This window comes from Ranitomeya imitator, chromosome 3 (assembly GCF_032444005.1).
Source record: "Ranitomeya imitator isolate aRanImi1 chromosome 3, aRanImi1.pri, whole genome shotgun sequence".
NCBI lineage: Eukaryota > Metazoa > Chordata > Amphibia > Anura > Dendrobatidae > Ranitomeya > Ranitomeya imitator.
Window position 1 is genome coordinate 319429901 of NC_091284.1, and position 21975 is coordinate 319451875.

General features: G+C 45.9%; 1 protein-coding gene across 7 annotated transcripts in view; it reads left to right on the top strand.

Moving 5' to 3' along the window:
* The window catches only part of DCAF6 (DDB1 and CUL4 associated factor 6), a 600095-nt gene that overhangs the window by 519959 nt on the left and 58161 nt on the right, over nucleotides 1-21975 (top strand). For all 7 annotated transcript variants that reach the window (XM_069756622.1, XM_069756618.1, XM_069756619.1 and 4 more), the window contains one exon: nucleotides 9456-9612. In XM_069756622.1, the coding sequence (XP_069612723.1) occupies nucleotides 9456-9612 (157 nt within the window). The remainder of the gene's footprint in view (nucleotides 1-9455; nucleotides 9613-21975) is intronic.

Below are 21975 nucleotides of genomic sequence, written 5' to 3' on the forward strand. Positions count from 1 at the left end.
ACAGTTTTACACAGAGACCCCACTGTCCACATGGGCCCAGGGATCAATAGGAGTGAGAGAAGGTGCCCATGCAGTCCCTGAAGTGGCACCACGCTCACACAGGCTGATGGGCCTGACAGGCTGAGAGGCCCCTTTCACTAGCAATAGAACCTTATCAGCCTAGTAGGACTGCCACCAGTTCCTCAATTGATATATGCCTGGTCCATTAACAGGAAACCAGCCCCAGCAGTGTACGAAATTAAGCATAGAAATAGATGTGTGCATTTGTGGATCGAGATAAAAGAGCAGCCAAGGTTAAGCTGTATAATTAATCCCTTTAAGGGCACACTAGACAATATACTACAGTCATGGCCAAAAGTATTGACACCCCTGCAATTCTGTCAGATAATACTCATTTTCTTTCTGAAAATGATTGCAAACACAAATTCTTTGGTATTATTATCTTCATTTAATTTGTCTTATATGAAAAAACACAGAAGAGAATGAAGCAAAAAGCAAAACATTGATCATTTCACACAAAACTCCAAAAATGGGCCAGACAAAAGTATTGGCACCCGCAGCCTAATACTTGGTTGCACAACCTTTAGCCAAAATAACTGCAACCAACCGCTTCCGGTAACCATCGATGAGTTTCTTATAATGCTCTGCTGGTATTTTAGACCATTCTTCTTTGGCAAACTGCTCCAGGTCCCTGATATTTGAAGGGTGCCTTCTCCAAACTGCCATTTTTAGATCTTTCCACAGGTGTTCTATGGGATTCAGGTTTGGACTCATTGCTGGCCACCTTAGAAGTCTCCAGTGCTTTCTCTCAAACCATTTTCTAGTGCTTTTTGAAGTGTGTTTTGGGTCATTGTCCTGCTGGAAGACCCATGACCTCTGAGGGAGACCCAGTTTTCTCACACTGGGCCCTTATGCTGCAAAATTTGTTGGTAGTCTTCAGACTTCATAATGCCATGCACACGGTCAAGCAGTCCAGTGCCAGATGTAGCAAAGCAACCCCAAAACATCAGGGAACCCCTGCCATGTTTGACTGTAGGGACTGTGTTCTTTTCTTTGAATGCCTCTTTTTTTTCTCCTGTAAACTCTGTGTTGATGCCTTCACCCAAAAAGCTCTACTTTTGTCTCATCTGACCAGAGAACATTCTTCCAAAACTTTTTAGGCTTTTTCAGGTAAGTTTTGGCAAACTCCAGCCTGGCTTTTTTATGTCTCGGGGTAAGAAGAGGGGTCTTCCTGGGTTTCCTACCATACAGTCCCTTTTCATTCAGACGCCGACGGATAGTACGGGTTGACACTGTTGTACCCTCGGACTGCAGGGCAGCTTGAACTTGTTTGGATGTTAATCTAGGTTCTTTATCCAATATCCACACAATCTTGCGTTGAAATCTATTGTCAATTTTTCTTTTCCGTCCACATCTAGGGAGGTTAGCCACAGTGCCATGGGCTTTAAACTTCTTGATGACACTGCGCACGGTAGACACAGGAACATTCAGGTCTTTGGAGATGGACTTGTAGCCTTGAGATTGCTCATGCTTACTCACAATTTGGTTTCTCAAGTCCTCATACAGTTCTTTGGTCTTCTTTCTTTTCTCCATGCTCAATGTGGTACACACAAGGACACAGGACAGAGGTTGAGTCAACTTTAATCCATGTCAACTGGCTGCAAGTGTGATTTAGTTATTGCCAACACCTGTTAGGTGCCACAGGTAAGTTACAGGTGCTGATAATTACACAAATTAGAGAAGCATCACATGATTTTGCGAACAGTGCCAATACTTTTGTCCACCCCCTTTTTTATGTTTGGTGTGGAATTATATCCAATTTAGCTTTAGGACAATTCTTCTTGTGTTTTTTCATTTAAGACAAATTAAATGAAGATAATAATACCAAAGAATTTGTTTGCAATCATTTTCAGGAAGAAAATGAGTATTATCTGACAGAATTGCAGGGGTGTCAATACTTTTGGCCATGACTGTATACTATTTGGGCTGTGTTATATACTGCGTGGCCACTGTTATATATTGCGTGGCCTGTATTAACGCATCGGGTATTCTACAAAATGTATGTATGTATGTATATAGCAGCTACATAGTATATAGCACAGGCCACGTAGTATTTGTCTGCTATATACTACATGGCTCCTATATACTACGTGGCCCGTGCTATATACTATGTGGCTGCTATATACATACATACATATTCTAGATTACCCGATGTGTTAGAATCGGGCCACCATCTAGTACACATTATAATCTGCTACTGGTCATGATGCATGAAATAATGTCTTTGGCTGGGAAAGTGTTAAAGGGATTGTCCACTAGTTTTTTTTCTCTTGAAAATTGTGCTTTTAACCCTTTAACGACCGCCGATACGCCTTTTAACGGGAAATAGAGAAATAAATGTATAGTGCCCCCCAGCATCGGAAAATCTCCAGGGTCTCGGCTACTTGGGGGTTGCTGAGACCCTAGAGAACATGATTCGAGTCAGTTTTTACCGTCCCCAGTCAAAAAAAAAAAAGTCAATTTTCAAAAGTAAAGTTTCAATTAATTTCTCTCTTCTGATATGATCTAGCATATTAGAGGAGAAATGAGGTCCCCTGAACCCTCACGGTACCTCCTCCATCCCCGGGCCCTCCTCCATCCCCTGGCCCTCCTCGTCATCTTTCTAGAAGAAAATGGCAGGCGCATGTTCAGTGCACCCACCGAGATCTGCCGGCCGGTACCCAGCAACAATAGGACTGGGTATTTTGATCACTGTGATAGAAACTATCACAGTGATAAAAAAAAAATAGTAACTCAAACCGCCCTTTGGCACCCCCTTAATTAGATAAAAATAATAAAATAAAAAAATTGTAATTTGTATCATTCTTTGCAGGGTTAAAGCTGGGTTTAGGGTTTGGGTTAGAGCTGTAGTTAGGTTTAGGGTTGGGGTAAAGAGTGTGTTGGGGTTAGGGATCTGTTGGGGTTAGGGTTGGAATTAGGGCTGTGTTAGGGTTGGAGTTAGAATTGGGGTGTAAGCACAGATCGCATACCGCGATCTCCGATGGAGAGTCAGGGACATGCCAGGAGGGGGGGTATGCTATATTCACCTGTCCCCCGTTCCACTGCTGCGTGCCGCTCTGTCTTCCGCGTCCTCTGCCTGTGACATTCAGGTCAGAGGGCGCGATGACGTGGTTAGTGCGCGCCCTCTGACTGAACAGTCACAGCCAGAGGACCCGGAAGAAGGAGCGCCACGCAGCGGTGGAACGGGACAGGCGAATATAGCTCAGTGCCCAGTGACGATAGGCGAGTATGTGATATATATATATTTTTTTTTAATCGCAGCAGCATACAGGGCATATTATACTATGGAGTATCTTATCGGGGCCATCACCCTTTATGGAGCAGCATGCGGGGCATATTATACTATGGAACTTTTTATAGGGGACATCACCCTTTATGGATCAGTGTACGGGGCATATGGATGGGAGCAGCACATGACAGAATGAGGCGCAGGATGGGGGCAGCACATGACAGAATGGGGCGCAGGATGGGAGCAGCACATGACAAGATTGGGGCACAGGATGGGAGCACCACATGACAGGATTGGGGCGCAGGATTGGAGCAGCTCCTGACAGGATTTGGGTGCAGGATGGGAGCAGCACATGACAGAATGGGGGCACAGGATGGGAGCAGCACATGACAGAACAGGGGTGTAGGATGGGAGCAGCACACGACAGGATGGGGCGCAGGATGGAGGCAGCACATGACAGGATGGGAGCAGCACATGACAGGATTGGAGTGCAGGATGGGAGCAGAACATAACAGGATTAGGGTGCAGGATGGGAGCAGCACATGACAGAATGGGGCGTAGGATGGGAGCAGCACATGACAGGATGGGAGCACAGGATAGGAGCAGCACATGACAGAATGGGGGTGCAGGATGGGGGAGCAGCACATTACAGAATGGGGCGCAGGATGGAGGCAGCACATGACAGGATGAGGGCTCAGGATGGGAGCAGCACATTACAGAATGGGGGTGCAGGATGGGAGCAGCACATGACAGAATGGGGCGCAGGATGGAGGCAGCACATGACAGGATGAGGGCTCAGGATGGGAGCAGCACATTACAGAATGGGGGTGCAGGATGGGAGCAGCACACGACAGGATGGGGCGCAGAATGGAGGCAGCACATGACAGGATGGGAGCAGCACATGACAGGATTGGAGTACAGGATGGGAGCAGAACATGACAGGATTAGGGTGCATGATGGGAGCAGCATATGACAGAACGGGGGTGCAGGATGGGAGCAGCACATGACAGGATGGGAGCACAGGATAGGAGCAGCACATGACAGGATGGGGGCGCAGGATGAGAGCAGCACATAACAAAATGGGGGCGCAGGATGGGAGCAGCACACGACAGGATGGGGGCGCAGGATAGGGGCAGCACATGACAGAATGGGGCTCAGGATGGGAGCTGCACATGACAGAACAGGGCGCAGGATGGGAGCAGCACATGACAAGATTGGGGCGCAGGATGAGAGCAGCACATGACAGAATGGGGGCGCAGGATGGGAGCAGCACACGACAGGATGGGGGCGCAGGATGAGAGCAGTACATGACAGAACAGGGGCGCAGGATGGGAGCAGCACACAACAGGATGGGGGCGCAGGATGGGAGCAGCACATGACAGGATGGGGCGCAGGATGGGTGCAGCACATGACAGGATGAGGGGGCAGGATGGGAGCAGCACATGACAGGATGGGGGAGCAGCACATTACAGAATGGGGGCACATGATGGGGGCAGCACATTTCAGAATGGGGCGCAGGATGGGAGCAGCACATGACAAGATGGGGCACAGGATGGGAGCAGCACATGACAGGATGGGAGCAGCACATGACAGAATGGGGGTGCAGGATGTATGCAGCACATGACAGAATGAGGGCGCAGGGTGGGAATACAACATGACAAGATTGGGGCGCAGGATGGGAGCAGCACATGACAGGATGAGGGCACAGGATGGGGGCGCTGGATGGGTGCAACACATTACAGAATGGGGCGCAGGATGGGAGCAGCACATGACAGGATGGGGCACAGGATGGGTGCATTACATTACAGAATGGGGGCACAGGATGGGAGCAGCACATGACAGAATGGGGGCACGGGATGGGAGCAGCACATTACAGAATGGGGGTGCAGGATGGGAGTACCACATGACAGGATTGGGGCGCAGGATGGGAGCAGCACATGACAGGATGGGGCGCAGGATGGGGGCGCTGGATGAGTGCAACACATTACAGAATGGGGGCACAGAATGTGACCAGCACATGACAGAATGGGGGTGCAGGATGGGAGCAGCACATGACAGGATGTGGCGCAGGATGGGGGAGCAGCACATTACAGAATAGGGGCACGGGATGGGAGCAGCACATTACAGAATGGGGGCGCAGGATGGGTGCAGCACATGACAGAATGGAGGTGCAAGATGGGAGCAGCTGATAACAAGATGGGGGAGCAGCATATTACAGAATGGGGGCGCAGGATGGGTGCAGCACATTACAGAATGGGGGCGCAGGATGGGAGCAGCACACGACAGGATGGGGCGCAGGATGGGAGCAGCACATGACAGAATCAGGGCGCAGGATGGGCGCACCACATGACAGGATTGGGACGCAGGATGGGAGCAGCACATTACAGAATGGTGGCGCTGGATGGGTGCAACACATTACAGAATGGGGGCACAGGGTGGGAGCAGCACATGACAGAATGGGGGCGCAGGATGGGAGCAGCACATAGCAGGATGGGGGTGCAGGATGGGAGCAGCACATGACAGGATAGGGGCGCAGGATGGAAGCAGCTCATGACAAAATGGGGTGCAGGATGGGAGCAGCACATGACAGGATTGGAGCGCAAGATGATAGCAGCACATGACAGGATGAGGGCGCAGGATGGGAGCAGCACATGACAGGATGGGGCGCAAGATGGGAGCAGAACATGACAGTATGGGGGCGCAGGATGAGAGCACCACGTGACAGAATGGGAGCAGCACATGACAGCATGGGGGCACAGGATGGGAGCACCACATGACAGGATGGGGGCGCATGATGGCAGCAGCACATACCAGAATGGGGGAGGTGGATGGGAGCAGCACATGACAGGATGGGAGCACAGGATTGGAGCGCAGGATGGGTGCACCACATGACAGGATGAGGGCTCAGGAAGAGAGTAGCACATGACAAGATGGGGACGCAGGATGGCAGCAGCACATACCAGAATGGGGGCGCAGGATGGGAGCAGCACATGACAGGATGGGAGCACATGATTGGGGCGCAGGATGGGTGCACCACATGACAGGATGAGGGCTCAGGAACAGAGAGTAGCACATGACATGATGGAGGCGCACAAAACAGAAGGAGGGCGCAGGATGGGGGCTGCACATGACAGAATGGGGGCGCAAGATGGTAGCAGCACATGACAAGATTAGGGCGCAGGATGGAAGCAGCACATACCAGGATGGAGACAATATACCAATATAAGTGCTCGCCACCCGTGCGTAGAATGGATTCAATAGCTAGTTTCTATATATAGACCCTGGACATGCTCAGTCTGAAGCATCGAACGCATCCATGCTCATGTCCTTGCCTACCAATATGTTCCCATAGACAGTAATGCGTTGTTTTGACACAATCATCCACATGTGCATGCCTGCGCATATTTGACGGCACAAAAAATGCAACATGTTGCATTCGGCGGGCACCACGAAACGATGCATGGGTATTCATCCGCATACAAACTGATGCCAACGCATTTTCCTGGGTACACATGGTACACAAGACGCATGCAGATCTGTACATGTAAATGATTTACTTAAACAGTCACTGCCTAAAGTCACATGGTCACAATTTAATGAAAACTTATCCTGGACACAATAGACATGGTGCTTGCTGGCAAGAGACAAATCCGCTTTGTTCCTGCCCGGCTATCAATTTGATACGGACTGATCAATCACAATGAAAAAGGCTGGTTTAGCCAGATTTCCCAGTTCCAATCATCTTTGTTGTGTCGGGGAGAAGATGAGTGAGCTTTAAGACAGTCTGCACATTATGGCAAACAACCTGACACACTGCTGCATCAATTAACCCACTAGATGCCAATATCCATAGCGACAGTGGTTTGACAAAGTCCCTACATGGCCTAAACGTTGCTAATTTTCCTATATGTACACTGGTGTCAATAACAATCATTACAGTGTCTGTACCAAGTCTGCAGGGGACACAGAGTGGTGCATGGGATACACCTCATTGCATTAGAAAAATCTGTGTTATATACTACAGAAATTTACCAATAAAAACTTTAATCTAGCCAACAAATAGCAAGCCTTCACTCAGGTCCATTCATCTGTCAATGGAAAAGTATTGGGTTTTTATGTTAGACCGGGATTAAACATATTTCATGGTCCGTATGTGGACCGCACGGACCTGGATATTTTGAAACAAACTTACAGCCTAATAGACACATATGATTCCATAAATTCAGGTTTGGAGACCACATGTTAGTCCAGGCAGTATGTCTGTTTACGGACCATGAAATATGCCCGTCTAAGGCGAGTTTCACACTAGCGGTCGGCAGGGCTGCGTACCTATTCCATGAAGCCCTGCTCACTGCCGCTCCTCTTTCTTCTGGTCCGCCTACGACTGCACAGTCCTGCGTACCTATCTTTAACATTGAAAACACAGGCCATGCGGATGCCTCCGCATGCATCGTTTTGACGCTGCGTCGAACACAACATGTTGCATTTTGTTGCGGTTGGCGCAGCGTCAAAACAACGCATGCAGAGGCATCCGCATGGCCTGTGTTCCCAATGTTAAAGATAGGTACGCAGGACGTGTGCAGACTTAGGCGGAGTAGAAGGAAGAGGCGCGACAGTGGGCGAGGCTTCATGGAATAGGTACGCAGCCCTGCCGAACGCTAGTGTGAAACTAGCCTAAACCCGGCGTTACTGGATTAAAGGAAATGGGAAATTGACATGGCACCCAAAAAATAATCCAGTAAAATCTGAGCTCCCAATTTCAAAACCATTCCCCTCTGTCCCACTTCTGAGCCCCACAGTGTACCTAAACTGCAGGTAGCATCCATATGTCTGGCAATGTTGTAGCGAGAAAAACTGGCTGAAAAATGTATGGATTTTATGTCTCCAGAAGCACAATCTGAGCACTAAAGTGGTACATTTTTTCTCTGAAACATCTGCTCCATGCTTTTTCTTTTTTGGGGGGGAAGACACACATGGGGTCAAAATAGTCACTGCGCTTGCATATGAATTAACAGAGTAGTGTAATTTGCAAAAAACTGCTCATTTTTGGGGTATGTGTCCACGGGCCAGATAACATCCGGATTAGCTGTGGATTGAACGCTGTGTACAGCCGCAGCGTTAAACCCGCAGCGTCCAGACGTTACAGCATAGTGGAGGGGCTGTTATGAAATCCCGTCTCCACTATGCGTGTGAACACGCATCCGGCGGCCCTGCATTTACGGACATGTGATGTTTCTGTTTAGAACGCAGCATGTCTGTTTACCATGCAGCGATGCTCCATTGTCGCAAGGTAAATAACACAGTCCTATGTATAGGGTGCGGCAATTCCGGATGTGTTCAATAAACACATCCAGAATCACCGCGCGTACAGAAGGGGCGGTGCTTTGGGCAGAGCTGGTTTTGCGCTCCGTCCAAAGCGCCGACAATCCGGACCATGGACACACACCCTTAAGGTTCTTGTGATGTTCTGGCCTTTAAGGAGCTCTGCAAATGCTGCCTACAAGCTATCCAGGAAAATCTGCACTACAGTAAAATACCTCTTTCTGAGCCTTTCTGTGTAGCCAAGTAGAAAGTTCTGACAACGTATGTGTTATCTCCGTGTTTGGGAAAAATTGTGTAAAAAATTGTAGGGTCCATGTCACCGATTACCCCTTGTGAGTTTCAACATTTGCAGCAAGTATAACACTTTAGTGTTAAAAATTGTATTTTTATTATTTTTATTTCCACCACCCAATGTTATAAAATTCTGTGAGGCAGCTGTGGATTCAAGATGCTTCTTATACCCTTAGATAATTAAGCAGTGCAGTTTCCAAAATAAAGTTGTTGGGGTTTTTTTTTTTTTTTTTTAAATGAATGTTCACAATCAATAATCATGTAGTGTAAATGCATCTCCCCCCCCCCCCCCCCAAAAAAAAAAAAAGAGAAAAAAAAATTCTGCCCTCTCACCCTCGAAAAGAAAATATAAACAACTACAACAATGTAGATGTAGGGTGATTCATGCTGCCAAAACCACAGACAGCATAAATCTGAGACTGGATCCAGCATTCAAACTTGGTGGCATGAATCATCTGACCTGTTCTCTTCAACCACATTCCATAAATATAAAGGCAATCCTATTGTTGCTAGTCTTCTAAAAAAAATCTTTTCTTTTCTGTTTTAATTACAGATCAAGGAGGCTGGTTTTTGGGGTAAGAACTTTGTCATAAGTGGTTCTGACTGTGGTCATATCTTCATCTGGGATCGACACACAACTGAACATCTAATGCTCTTAGAAGCAGACAACCATGTGGTAAACTGTCTTCAACCACACCCCTACGACCCAAGTAAGTAACATTAATAACTATGGAAAGACAAAAATATTGTTTCCTTATTGTTTTAATTTTCTCCTCTTCTAAATTGCTATCTGAAAAGAGTAGGTAGTAGTAGGTAGGAAACTTAAAACTTAACATTTAATATTTAATAATATATTAAAAACCATGGACACAACAAACATAAAATTCAGAACCCTCAAAGACCTATAAGAAACCAAGTCTGCTCAGTCAGGGCATTGATGGTCTATCAAGTGCTACCTATGCCAGTGCTACTGGCAGTGCAATAAGCAGGCCTAATAAAACACGCAGATAATCGTGCCAGTACCAATTAGGCCACAGTATTGTATTAAAGGTTCATAGAAGAAATAAATTAGAATGGTCTCATCCCAATTCAAGTTGTTGCTTGGACCTTCGGCATGTAGTTAACAAACCTCACGTGAAGCTAAAGGCATTGAGCCACTGGAAAAAATTGTCCATGTCATGAGTTGGAATCTTTTATGCCATTTCCAGAAAGAACCGCCTCCCGATGTGCTTATTTTTTTACTATTATGAAACGTGTCAGCCTGGGAAAAGTATTAAGGAATATAGTCATTGCAAACAGAATCCAAATGGCAGAATTCTACACAATAAATTTGGCTAACCCACCTTCACCCATGTCTTTCTTTACCTGTCATGGCATTTTCCTATGCTATCTTCCAAATGTTTGTTTGACAAGTTGGATTTATATCTGGGATTATACTCCCAGTGCTCTATGACTAAATGCTCTATGCTCCATTCTGTTTTATTCATTTAAATCCATGCTTTTTCAGTAACTGACAGGTATTTCTGTATGCACACTTAGGCCGGCTTCACACTTGCGAGTTTTACGGACGTAAGAGCGCAGAAACTACGTCCGTAAAACTCGCAAAAAATACGGCACAATTATTCTCTATGCCTCTGCTCCTATCTGCCGTATTTTACTGATCAGTATTATACGGCTTTCTACGGCCGTACAAAATCGCAGCATGCTGCGTTTGTCACCGTACTGCGCAAGAAATACGCCAATGAAAGTCTATGGAAGCGTGAAAAATACGGATTACACACGGACAAGCAGTGTGACTTGCGAGAAATACGCAGCGCTGTTAGAGAGAAAAGCCGGCAATTCAGTGCGGTGTACAGTAAAATCACACTGACAGCTTACAGTAGAATAGGTAGAATAAATGTGTACACATAGAATAGGTATATATATATATATATGTCAGTGAGACACATATATGTATATATATTAATATTTATTCCAGCGCTATACAGCTTGAAAGCCGGTAATTCAATTACCGGCTTTTTCTTTCTCCTTCCTAAAACCCGACATGATTTGAGACATGGTTTACATACAGTAAACCATGTCTTCTCTCCATTTTTTTGCAGATTCCACACTACTAATGTCAGTAGAGTGTATCTGCAAAATTTGGCCGTTCTAGCTCTTAAAATAAAGGGTTAAATGGCGGAAAAAATTGGCGTGGGCTCCCGCGCAATTTTCTCCGCCAGAGTAGTAAAGCCAGTGACTGAGGGCAGATATTAATAGCCTGGAGAGGGTCCATGGTTATTGCCCCCCCCCCTGGCTAAAAATATCTGCCCCCAGCCACCCCAGAAAAGGCACATCTGGAAGATGCGCCTATTCTGGCACTTGGCCACTCTCTTCTCATTCCCGTGTAGCGGTGGGATATGGGGTAATGAATGGTTAATGCCACCTTGCTATTGTAAGGTGACATTAAGCCTAATTAATAATGGAGAGGCGTCAATTATGACACCTAACCATTATTAATCCAATTGTAGTAAAGGGTTAAATAAAACACAAACACATTATTTAAAATTATTTTAATGAAATAAAAACAATGGTTGTTGGAGTATTTTATTCTACGCCCAATCCAGTCACTGAAGACCCTCGTTCTGTGAAAGAAAAAACATAATAAACCAACAATATACTTACCCTCCGCAGATCTGTAACGTCCAACGATGTAAATCCTTCTGAAGGGGTTAAAACATTTTGCAGCAAGGAGCTTTGCTAATGCAGGCTGCTCCTCGCTGCAAAACCCCGGGGAATGAGTCTAAATATAGATCAATGAGCTATATTTAGCTTCATTTGCGGTGAGGCGCCCCCTGCTGGATGTTCATAGATCGTGGGAACTTACCTAGAAGTGCCAGAATAGGCGCATCTTCCAGATGTGCCTTTTCTGGGGTGGCTGGGGGCAGATGTTTTTAGCCAGGGGGGTGCCAATAACCATGGACCCTCTCCAGGCTATTAATATCTGCCCTCAGTCACTGGCTTTACTACTCTGGCGGAGAAAATTGCGCGGGAGCCCACGCCAATTTTTTCCGCCCTTTAACCCTTTATTTTAAGAGCTAGAACGGCCAAATTTTGCAGATACACTCTACTGACATTAGTAGTGTGGAATCTGCAAAAAAAATGGAGAGAAGACATGGTTTACTGTATGTAAACCATGTCTCAAATCATGTCGGGTTTTAGGAAGGAGAAAGAAAAAGCCGGTAATTGAATTACCGGCTTTCAAGCTGTATAGCGCTGGAAAAAATAGTAATATATATACATATATGTGTCTACTGACATATATATATATATATATATATATATATATATATATATAGACAGTATATATATATTTTTTTTTCTTTTTGGGACACATGGATCATTTCTATAGCGGTATGTTGGTTTTGCAAGCTTGCGAGAAAACCACGCAGTACGGATGCCATACGGATTACATACGGAGGGTGCCATGCGCAAAAAACGCTGACACACCCTGCCTACGGAGGAGCTACGGACCACTATTTTCGGGACATTTCAGCGTATTACGGCCGTAATATACGGACCGTATTTTCATACGCTGAGTGTGAAGCCGGCCTTACACAAATAATGTGAACCAGATGTCTGTGGCTGTTAAACCCTTTCTGGCTCAATTTGATAAGCCATTTCATGAAGCAGGAACTAGATGAGGTTTTTTATAATAAGTGAGGGATTGGCATCATTAGCAATGATATGGTATTCGATGAAAGCTTATGTTAGAGGAATCAACAATTATGTCCAGAATATTTGAACACAAGTTTTGGCATTTTAGCGGTTTGCTAAAGCATATTTAAGATACAGACTTTCAGCTTTAATTTGAGGGTGTTCACACCCTAATTGGAGGAAGAGAGTAACGGCGGTGTGTCTGCTTCATGCAGCACTTCTCCACCTGTACGTGGCTTCTATCTAGCCTTAGGGAGGCGTGACTGGTCTCTGCAGGAATTTAATCCTTCTGTGTTTTTTAGAGATTAGGTTCCCTGGCCTATCCCATGCCAGGGCCTATTATTGACAGCGCCTGCTACCATTTCTCTCTCGAACCTTAGTTCCCGTTCCGATAGCACCCATTCTTGCATTACTCCATAGTCTGTATCTCATTAACGACCCAGCCTGTTTACTCATCTTGTCTGACCTATGTGTCCCTGACCTCTGCTATGTGTATTGAACCTGCGCTGCTTGTCCTGACCAGGTTGTGGGGAGGTTTGCAACCCGGGTGTATATAACTCTTCTGTGGGTAGGTCACAATTTTATCTACTGGCTGAGATTTTCCTGAGCAAAAATAAGGAGGATATTTCTGCCTTTCTGGACAATGGGACGGGGTTTAATTTGATAGACGCTAGGTTCGTCCAGATCCAGGGCCTCAAACCACATACACGGTCTAGACATACCTATAATCGCTATTGACTCTGCACCCTTGAGCCAGGGGTATTTTACTCACGTCGTTGGAGGGATACATTTACAATTAGGGGCCATGCACTCAGAATGTATTGACTGTTATGTGCTAGAGGGTTTGCCATCTCCTATGGTTCTTGGACTACTTTGGCTCACGCTGCACATCCCTGTGGTAGTGTTGTACAAAAGGAGAACCAAGAGTCCAATAAATTGCCAAAAAAAAATTATATAATCAATCATGAATATTATTTATTGAAAAATTGTACAACTATACAAAAACAATTAAAACATGTACCACAAATGTAACAACATGTGAAAAATCGTGAATACATCGAAAACTAAAGATCACGGATCAGGACACTGCCAAATATACTTATATGTAAAATGCAACTAGTGTGCTATGATAACAGGTATAGAACCACTGACAGGCCATGGCACTAAAACTGTCCATTAGAACTAATGTGTGTAGTGACGGTAATGTGCGATAGCAGTCATATCGCCAGGCCGGTCAGATACTCTTGGGTGGTAAAACATACAAGATAACATTCAAGATCTTATTTACCCATAATAAGTGTGGCAGGTCCTAGTTAGCAACCCCAACGCGCGTTTCGCGTCTGGTGAATACCGCTTCCTCAGGGGGCGTGGCTTAATTCGGATCTCCATCCGGTTTATATACAGGTCGCCGCCAATAAGGCGACGACAGTACCGGTACCAGTGCGCATGCGTGAACTGCATCCATGCATCTCAGCCCTCATGCTCGTTCGGCACGTCCACCGTCACGTGAGCGGACTAGCGCTACGCCCACATCACGCGACCAGCGGCCGTCGACGAGCAAGGGGCCGGGAACCAAGAGCATATAAGGTGACGAGTGCAGCTGAGAGGTGACTAGTGCTGTGTATGCATAACTATCTATAGCCGGTCCTGAAAAGCAGCCGACTACTATTATATAAAAGGTCCGATCCTCTACCATGGGATACAGCTCACCTCACCCCATGAACTGAAAATCCCCCACTGATAGAGAAAAGGATCAAGGGATACGGTTCACATACCCGAAGGTACAATGAACATAATAGTGCAAAAAAATGCATAAATGTTAAAAAATAATAAAAAATAAACATTAAACAAAAAAGAAAAGAGTGAAGCGTGATATAATGTGCTATTACATGGTATGGTAATTATATGACATTTATAGAGACACTATAAAATGATCAAAACCGCTGCCTATCCAAAGATATTATTAGGGCAGTCCATGAATACAGAGGGAGTATATATTGTCTATATCCATATATAAGCGCGCAAAAGGCTGTTCGGTAAGTATACCGCAGCACACGGACCGGATCAATATATCCAAGCTACAACCCATAGATAACAAATAACACATATGTCATTTTATGACGCTTTATAGTCCATAATGTATTCTTGTTTTGCAGCTTCTTATAATCCTTTCAGACTTGAGTTACTTCTTATCCCATATTCATGTGGATGTCCCCAACAACGGAAGGCATGGGGAAAAGATCAGGTTAACAACACTATTTGTATAGTTGTACAATTTTTCAATAAATAATATTCATGATTGATTATATAATTTTTTTTGGCAATTTATTGGACTCTTGGTTCTCCTTTTGTACATGATTATATTTTGAGTCACCATTAATTATTTGGGAAGGTATTTCTGGCTGATGCTCTGTTTATATACATCCCTGTGGTAGATTGGCAGACTAGGGAGTTGGTAAAGCGGAGCGAATATTGTCACGGACACTGCTTGGGCACTCAGCTAGACAGGGTGGATACCTTATCTGTATCGAAATATTTATCTGACTTTCAGGATTTCGGAACAGGGGTGCCAAGAACTCCCCAATATCCTTATGACTGCACCATTAATCTTATTCTTGGGGCCAAGCTGCCAAAGAGCACACTATATAATATCTCTGGTCCAGAGAGGCAGGCCATGAAGGACTATATCACAGAACGTTTGGCAAACGGTCATGTTAGACCATCCTTATTTCCCATTGCTGCAGGTTTTTTTCTTTGTAAAGAAAAAAGGTGGAGGTTTGGGAGTTACACAATCAGATCATGGTCCGGGATCCGTACCCTCTCATCCCAGACCTTTTTTAATCAGATTGTAGGAGCAAAATGGTTTTCTAAACTGGATCTCAGGGGGGCATATAATCTCATTCATATTAAAGAGGGGGAAGAGTGGACAACAGTGTTCAATACACCTGAGGGACACTGAGCACCTTGTGATGTCATTTGGGTTGACTAATGCTCACATCCTCTTTCAGCACTTTGTAAATTAGTCACCTGGCAGGTAGATTTGTTGTGATCTATCTTAATGACATTTTAATTTTTTCGCCTGACCTTGAGTCACATCAGGTACACGTCTCGCAGGTCTTACAGATACTCAGAGACAATAAATTATTTGTTAAACCAGAGAAATGTATGTTCTCGGTTGACGAGATCCCTTTTTTGGGCTGTTTTATCGTCCACTGGTTTTCTCATGCATCCAGCGAATGTCTGGGCGATACTGGATTGGGTTCGTCCTGAAGACTTAATGCCATTGCAAAGGATTTTGGGTTTCGCTAACTACTACTGTAAGTTCATCAAAAACCTTTCGGTAGTGGCCAAAGCTCTGATGAATATTCCAGGAAAGGCACAAACTTTTCCAAATGGTCCAGTCTGGCCAGGAAGGCATTCAATACCTTCTGAGTGTTTTGCACCTGTGCCGATTCTCATACAGCTTGACATCACTCAGCCATTTATTGTAGAAGTTGATGCGTCTGAAGTGGGGGTGGGTGCTCTTTTGTTGCAGGGTGCATCTCCTAGTAAATGGTGTCCGTGCCCATATTTTTCTAAAAGTCTGTCATCCACTGAGAAATACTATGACATTGGCAACAGGCAGCTCTTGACTATCAAGTGGGCCTTTGAAGAGTGGCGAAATTTTCTGGAGAGGGCAGTTAATCCAGAAATGATAATTACGGATCATAAGAATCTTGTATATCTAGAGTCTGCGAAACACCTAGACAGGCAAGATGGGTGTTATTCTTCTCCAGATTTGACTTTTTTGTTACATATAGGCCAGGTAACAAGAACATTAAGGTGGATGCCTTATCTTGTAGTTTTCACGGGGGTGAAGATAATTGTGAATCCGTTCATATACTACAAAATCGGTTGGGTATTGCGTCTATATGCTCCAATCTTGAGAAGGAGGTTGTGGAGGCTCGTGGGGATGACTCTGCTGCCTGTCCATTAGGTAAACTGTTTGTATCTGTGAATCTCCATCTTAGAGTTCTTAGTGTACATCATGATTCGGTCTTTGCCGGACATTCTGGTAGTAAAGCCACCACATATCATCTTACTTGGCATTTTTAGTGGTCAGGGATGTATCAGGATGTTAGGCAATATGTAGCCACCTGCAGTGTTTGTGCGCATTCGAAGACCTCTCATACTCCGTCTGGAACTCTCAAACCATTGGCGATTCCCAGTAGACCTTTGACTCCTTTATCAGTAGATTTCATCGCTGATCTTCCCGTGTTGGCAGGTAATACTGTAATTTTGGTGGTGGTGGACAGATTCAGTAAGGTGTCTCATTACATTGTGATACCTGCTTTACCGAACGCCAAGATCAAATTTTCATCAGAGACATTGTAAACTTACATGGGATTCCTACCGATATTATTTCTGTTCGAGGGATGCAATTTATTTTCAAATTTTGGAACGCGTTTTGTGCTCAATTGGGGATCCACCTGTCGTTTTCATCAGCATTTTATCCACAGTCTAATGGGCAAACTGAACATGTTAAACAAAATCTTGATCCTTATCTTCCTTGTTTTGTTTCTCAGAATCAGGAGAACTGGGTTACTTACCGCTCTCTGAATTCGTGGTGAATAACCCTTGTTATGAGTCTACTGGAAAGCCCCCATTCTTCGGGGCATACAGGTTTTATTCTCAGTTCAGCTCGTTTAATAGGAATCGATCTTGAGGAATACCTGAAGAAGAACCTGAAGAAGAACGGTTTTTGTCATCTATTAAGTCTAAGTGGCAAGGGGTTCTTAAAATTTTGAATATAAGTGTGGCTAATCAGAGACGTTTGATGGGTGTGTGTTGGTGATTTGATGTGGTTGTCCTCAAGAAACAATAAGCTGACGATGCTCTCTTGGAAACTGGGTCCCATGTTCATCGGTCCTTTTAAGATTGTGACCGTCGTCAGTCCTGTAGCTTTCTGCCTTGCTTTGCCACCCGCTTTTAGGATTCATAATGTGTTTCATCGATCTTTACTCACAAATATGTTGCATCCTCTGTACCATCACCGCTACCGCCATCTCAGGTCATTGTTTATGGAATTTTGATATTTCAGATTGCTAAGATTGTTGATTCTCGCGTAGTTTGTCTGTCGCTTCAGTATTTGGTACACTGGAAGAGTTACGGTAGCAGCATCTGACGTCCATGCGGTACGGTTTATCCAGTCTTTTCACATGGTATACCCTGTTAACCCCTTAACGACCGCCGATACGCCTTTTAATGGCGGCAGTTAAGGGTACTTAAATCACAGCGCCCTTAATTAACGGCGCTGTGGAAAAAGTGAATAACGCCCCCCAGAGTCGGATTTTCTCTGGGGTCTCGGTTGCCGGGGGTAGCCGAGACCCCAGAGAACATGATCTGTGTTTTTTTACCGACCCCCGGGGTGCGATCTCCGAAAATTAACCGTTTACCGGCAGTCGCAAAAAAAAAAGTGATTTCCCATTTAATTTCTCTGTCCTCCGATGTGATCGCACATAAGAGGACAGAGAAATGGGGTCCCCGATAGCCCCCCGATACTCACCTGTCTCCCCCGGTGCTCCTCATGGCTCCCGATGGGCACCGCCATCTTGGGTATAAAGGGATAAAGAGCCTTGAAAACCAGGATAGGGATGAGGAGCCATGCATGCCGGGATAGGGATGAAGAGCCAGGATAGGGATGAGGAACCATGCATACAAGGATAGGATTGAAGAGACCATGCATAAAAGGATAGGGATGAAAAAACATGCCTACTAGGATAGGGATGATGAGCCATGCATACAAGGATAGGGATGAGGTGGCCATGCATAACAGGATAGGGATGAGGGGGCCATGCATGCCAGTATAGGGATGAAGACCATGCATGCAAGGATAGGGATGAGGAACCATGCATACAAGGATATGAATGAAGAGACAAGGATAGGGATGAGGTGGCCATGCATAAAAGGATAGGGGTGAAAAACCATGCATACCAGGATAGGGATGAGGAACCATTCATACAAGGATAGGGATGATGTGGCCATGCATAACAGGATAGGGATGAGGGGGCCTGTTATGATTAGGTAATTCCGTACCGCAATGGACATAGAAGTCAGAGCACATACAGTGACCTGACAATAACCCAAAAACATAGAACGAGCTCTGAGACGTGGGAACTCTGCTGACCGCAATCCCTAATCCTCTCCAACAACACTAGAGGCAGCCGTGGATTGCGCCTAACGCTCCCTATGCAACTCGGCACAGCCTGAGAAACTAGCTAGCCTGAAGATAGAAAATAAGCCTACCTTGCCTCAGAGAAATACCCCAAAGGAAAAGGCAGCCCCCACATATAATGACTGTGAGTTAAGATGAAAAGACAAACGTAGAGATGAAATAGATTTAGCAAAGTGAGGCCCGACTTTCTGAACAGAGCGAGGATAGGAAAGGTAACTTTGCGGTCAACACAAAACCCTACAAACAACCACGCAAAGGGGGCAAAAAAACCCTCCGTACCGAACTAACGGCACGGAGGTATACCCTCTGCGTCCCAGAGCTACACCCTCTGCGTCCCAGAGCTTCCAGCAAGCAAGAAAAACCAAATAAGCAAGCTGGACAGAAAAAAACAGCAAACAAAATAACAAAAGCGGAACTTAGCTATGCAGAGCAGCAGGCCACAGGAACGATCCAGGAGGAAGCAAGTCCTATACTAGAACATTGACTGGAGGCCAGGATCAAAGCACTAGGTGGAGTTAAATAGAGCAGCACCTAACGACTTCACCACATCACCCGAGGAAGGAAACTCAGAAGCCGCAGTACCACTCTCCTCCACCAACGGAAGCTCATAGAGAGAATCAGCCGAAGTACCACTCGTGACCACAGGAGGGAGCTCTGCCACAGAATTCACAACAGGGGCCATGAATACCAGTATAGGGAAGAAGACCATGCATACAAGAATAGGGATGAGGAGCCATGCATACCAGGATAGGGATGAAGAGCCAGGATAGGGATGAGGAACCATGCATACAAGGATAGGAATGAAGAGACCATGCATAAAAGGATAGGGATGAAAAAACATGCATAACAGGATAGGGATAAGGGGGCCATGCATACCAGTATAGGGATAAAGACCATACATTCAAGAATAGGGATGAAAAGCTATGCATACAAGGATAGGGATGAGGACACCATGCATACCAGGATAAGGATGAGGAGACCATGCATACCATGATAGGGAGGAGGGGGCCATGCATACAAGGATGGGGATGAGAAGGCCGTGCATACAAGAATAGGGATGAGGGGTCCATATATACCAGGATAGGAATGAGGAGACCATGCATACCAGGATAGGGATGCCAAAGCCGTGCATGCATACCAGGATAGGATGAGAAGACCATGCATATAAGGACAGGGATGAAGAGCCATACATGCCAGCTTAGGGATGAGGAGACCATGCAAGGATAGGGATGAATAGCCATGCATACCAGGATAGGGATGAAGTGCAATGCATACAAAGATGGGGATGAGGAGGCCATGCATACCAGAATATGGATGAGGAGCCATGCATACAAGAATAGGGATGAGGTGGTCATGCATACCAGGATAGGGATGAGGAGACTATCCATACAAGGATCGGTATGACGAGAAATGTATACCAGGATAGGGATAAGGAGACATGCATACCAGGATAGGGATGAGGAGACTATGCATACAAGGATGGGGATGAGGAGGCCATGCATACAAGGATGGTGATGAGGAGGCTGTTCATACAGGATAGGGATGAGGAGGGCATGCATACCAGGATAGAGATGAGGAGGGCATACATACCAGGATAGGGATTAGAAGACCATACATACAAGGATAGGGATGAGGAGACATGCATACCAGGATAGGGATGAGGAGACCATGCATTCCAGAATAGGGATGAGGAGCCATGCATACAAGCATAGGGATGAGGGGGCCATGCACACCACAAGGATAGGGATGAGGGGGCCATGCATACAAGGATTGGGATGAGAAGATGCATACAAGGATGTGGATAAGGAGCCATGCATACCAGAATAGGGATGAAGAGCCATGCATACAAGTATGGGGATGAGGAGGCAGTGCATACCAGGATAGGGATGAGGAGACCAGGCATACCAGGATAGGGATGAGGATCCATACGTACCAAGTTAGGGATGAGGAGACCATGCATGCAAGGATAGGGATGAATAGCCATGCATACCAGGATAGGGATGAGGGGGCTGTGCATACCAGGCTAGGGATGAGGAGGGCATGCATACCAGGAAAGGGATGAGGAGACCATGCATACCAGGATATGGTTGAGAAGACCATGCGTACTAGGGTAGGGATGAGGGAGCCATGCATACCAGAATAGGGATGAGGAGACCATGCATTCCAGAATGGGGATGAGGAGCCATGCACACCACAAGGATAGGGATGAGGGGGCCATGCATACAAGGATTGGGATGAGAAGATGCATACAAGGATGGGGATGAGGAGCCATGCATACCAGAATAGGGATGAAGAGCCATGCATACAAGTATAGAGATGAGGAGGCCGTGCATACCAGGATAGGGATGAGGAGACCATGCATACCAGGATAGGGATGAGGATCTATACGTACATAGTTAGGGATGAGGAGACCATGCATGCAAGGATAGGGATGAATAGCCATGCATACCAGGATAGGGATGAGGGGGGCTGTGCATACCAGGCTAGGGATGAGGAGGGCATGCATACCAGGACAGGGATGAGGAGACCATGCATACCAGGATATGGATGAGAAGACCATGCGTACCAAGGTAGGGATGAGGGAGCCATGCATACCAGGATAGGGATGAAGAGCCATGCATACCAGGATAGAGATGAGGGGGCCATGTGTTGTGAATTCTGTGGCAGAGCTCCCTCCTGTGGTCACAAGTGGTACTTCGGCTGATTCTGTCTGTGAGCTTCCGTTGGTGGAGGAGAGTGGTACTGCGGCTTCTGAGTTTCCTTCCTCAGGTGATGTGGTGAAGTCGTTAGGTGTTGTTCTATTTAACTCCACCTGGTGCTCTGATCCTGGCCTCCAGTCAATGTTCTAGTATAGGACTTGCTTCCTCCTGGATCGTTCCTGTGGCCTGCTGCTCTGCATAGCTAAGTTCCGCTTTTGTTATTTTGTTTGCTGTTTTTTCCTGTCCAGCTTGCGTATTTGTTTTTTCTTGCTTGCTGGAAGCTCTGGGACGCAGAGGGTGTACCTCCGTGCCGTTAGTTCGGTACGGAGGGTCTTTTTGCCCCCTTTTGCGTGGTTGTTTGTAGGGTTTTGTGTTGACCGCAAAGTTACCTTTCCTATCCTCGCTCTGTTCAGAAAGTCGGGCCTCACTTTGCTTAATCTATTTAATCTCTACGTTTGTCTTTT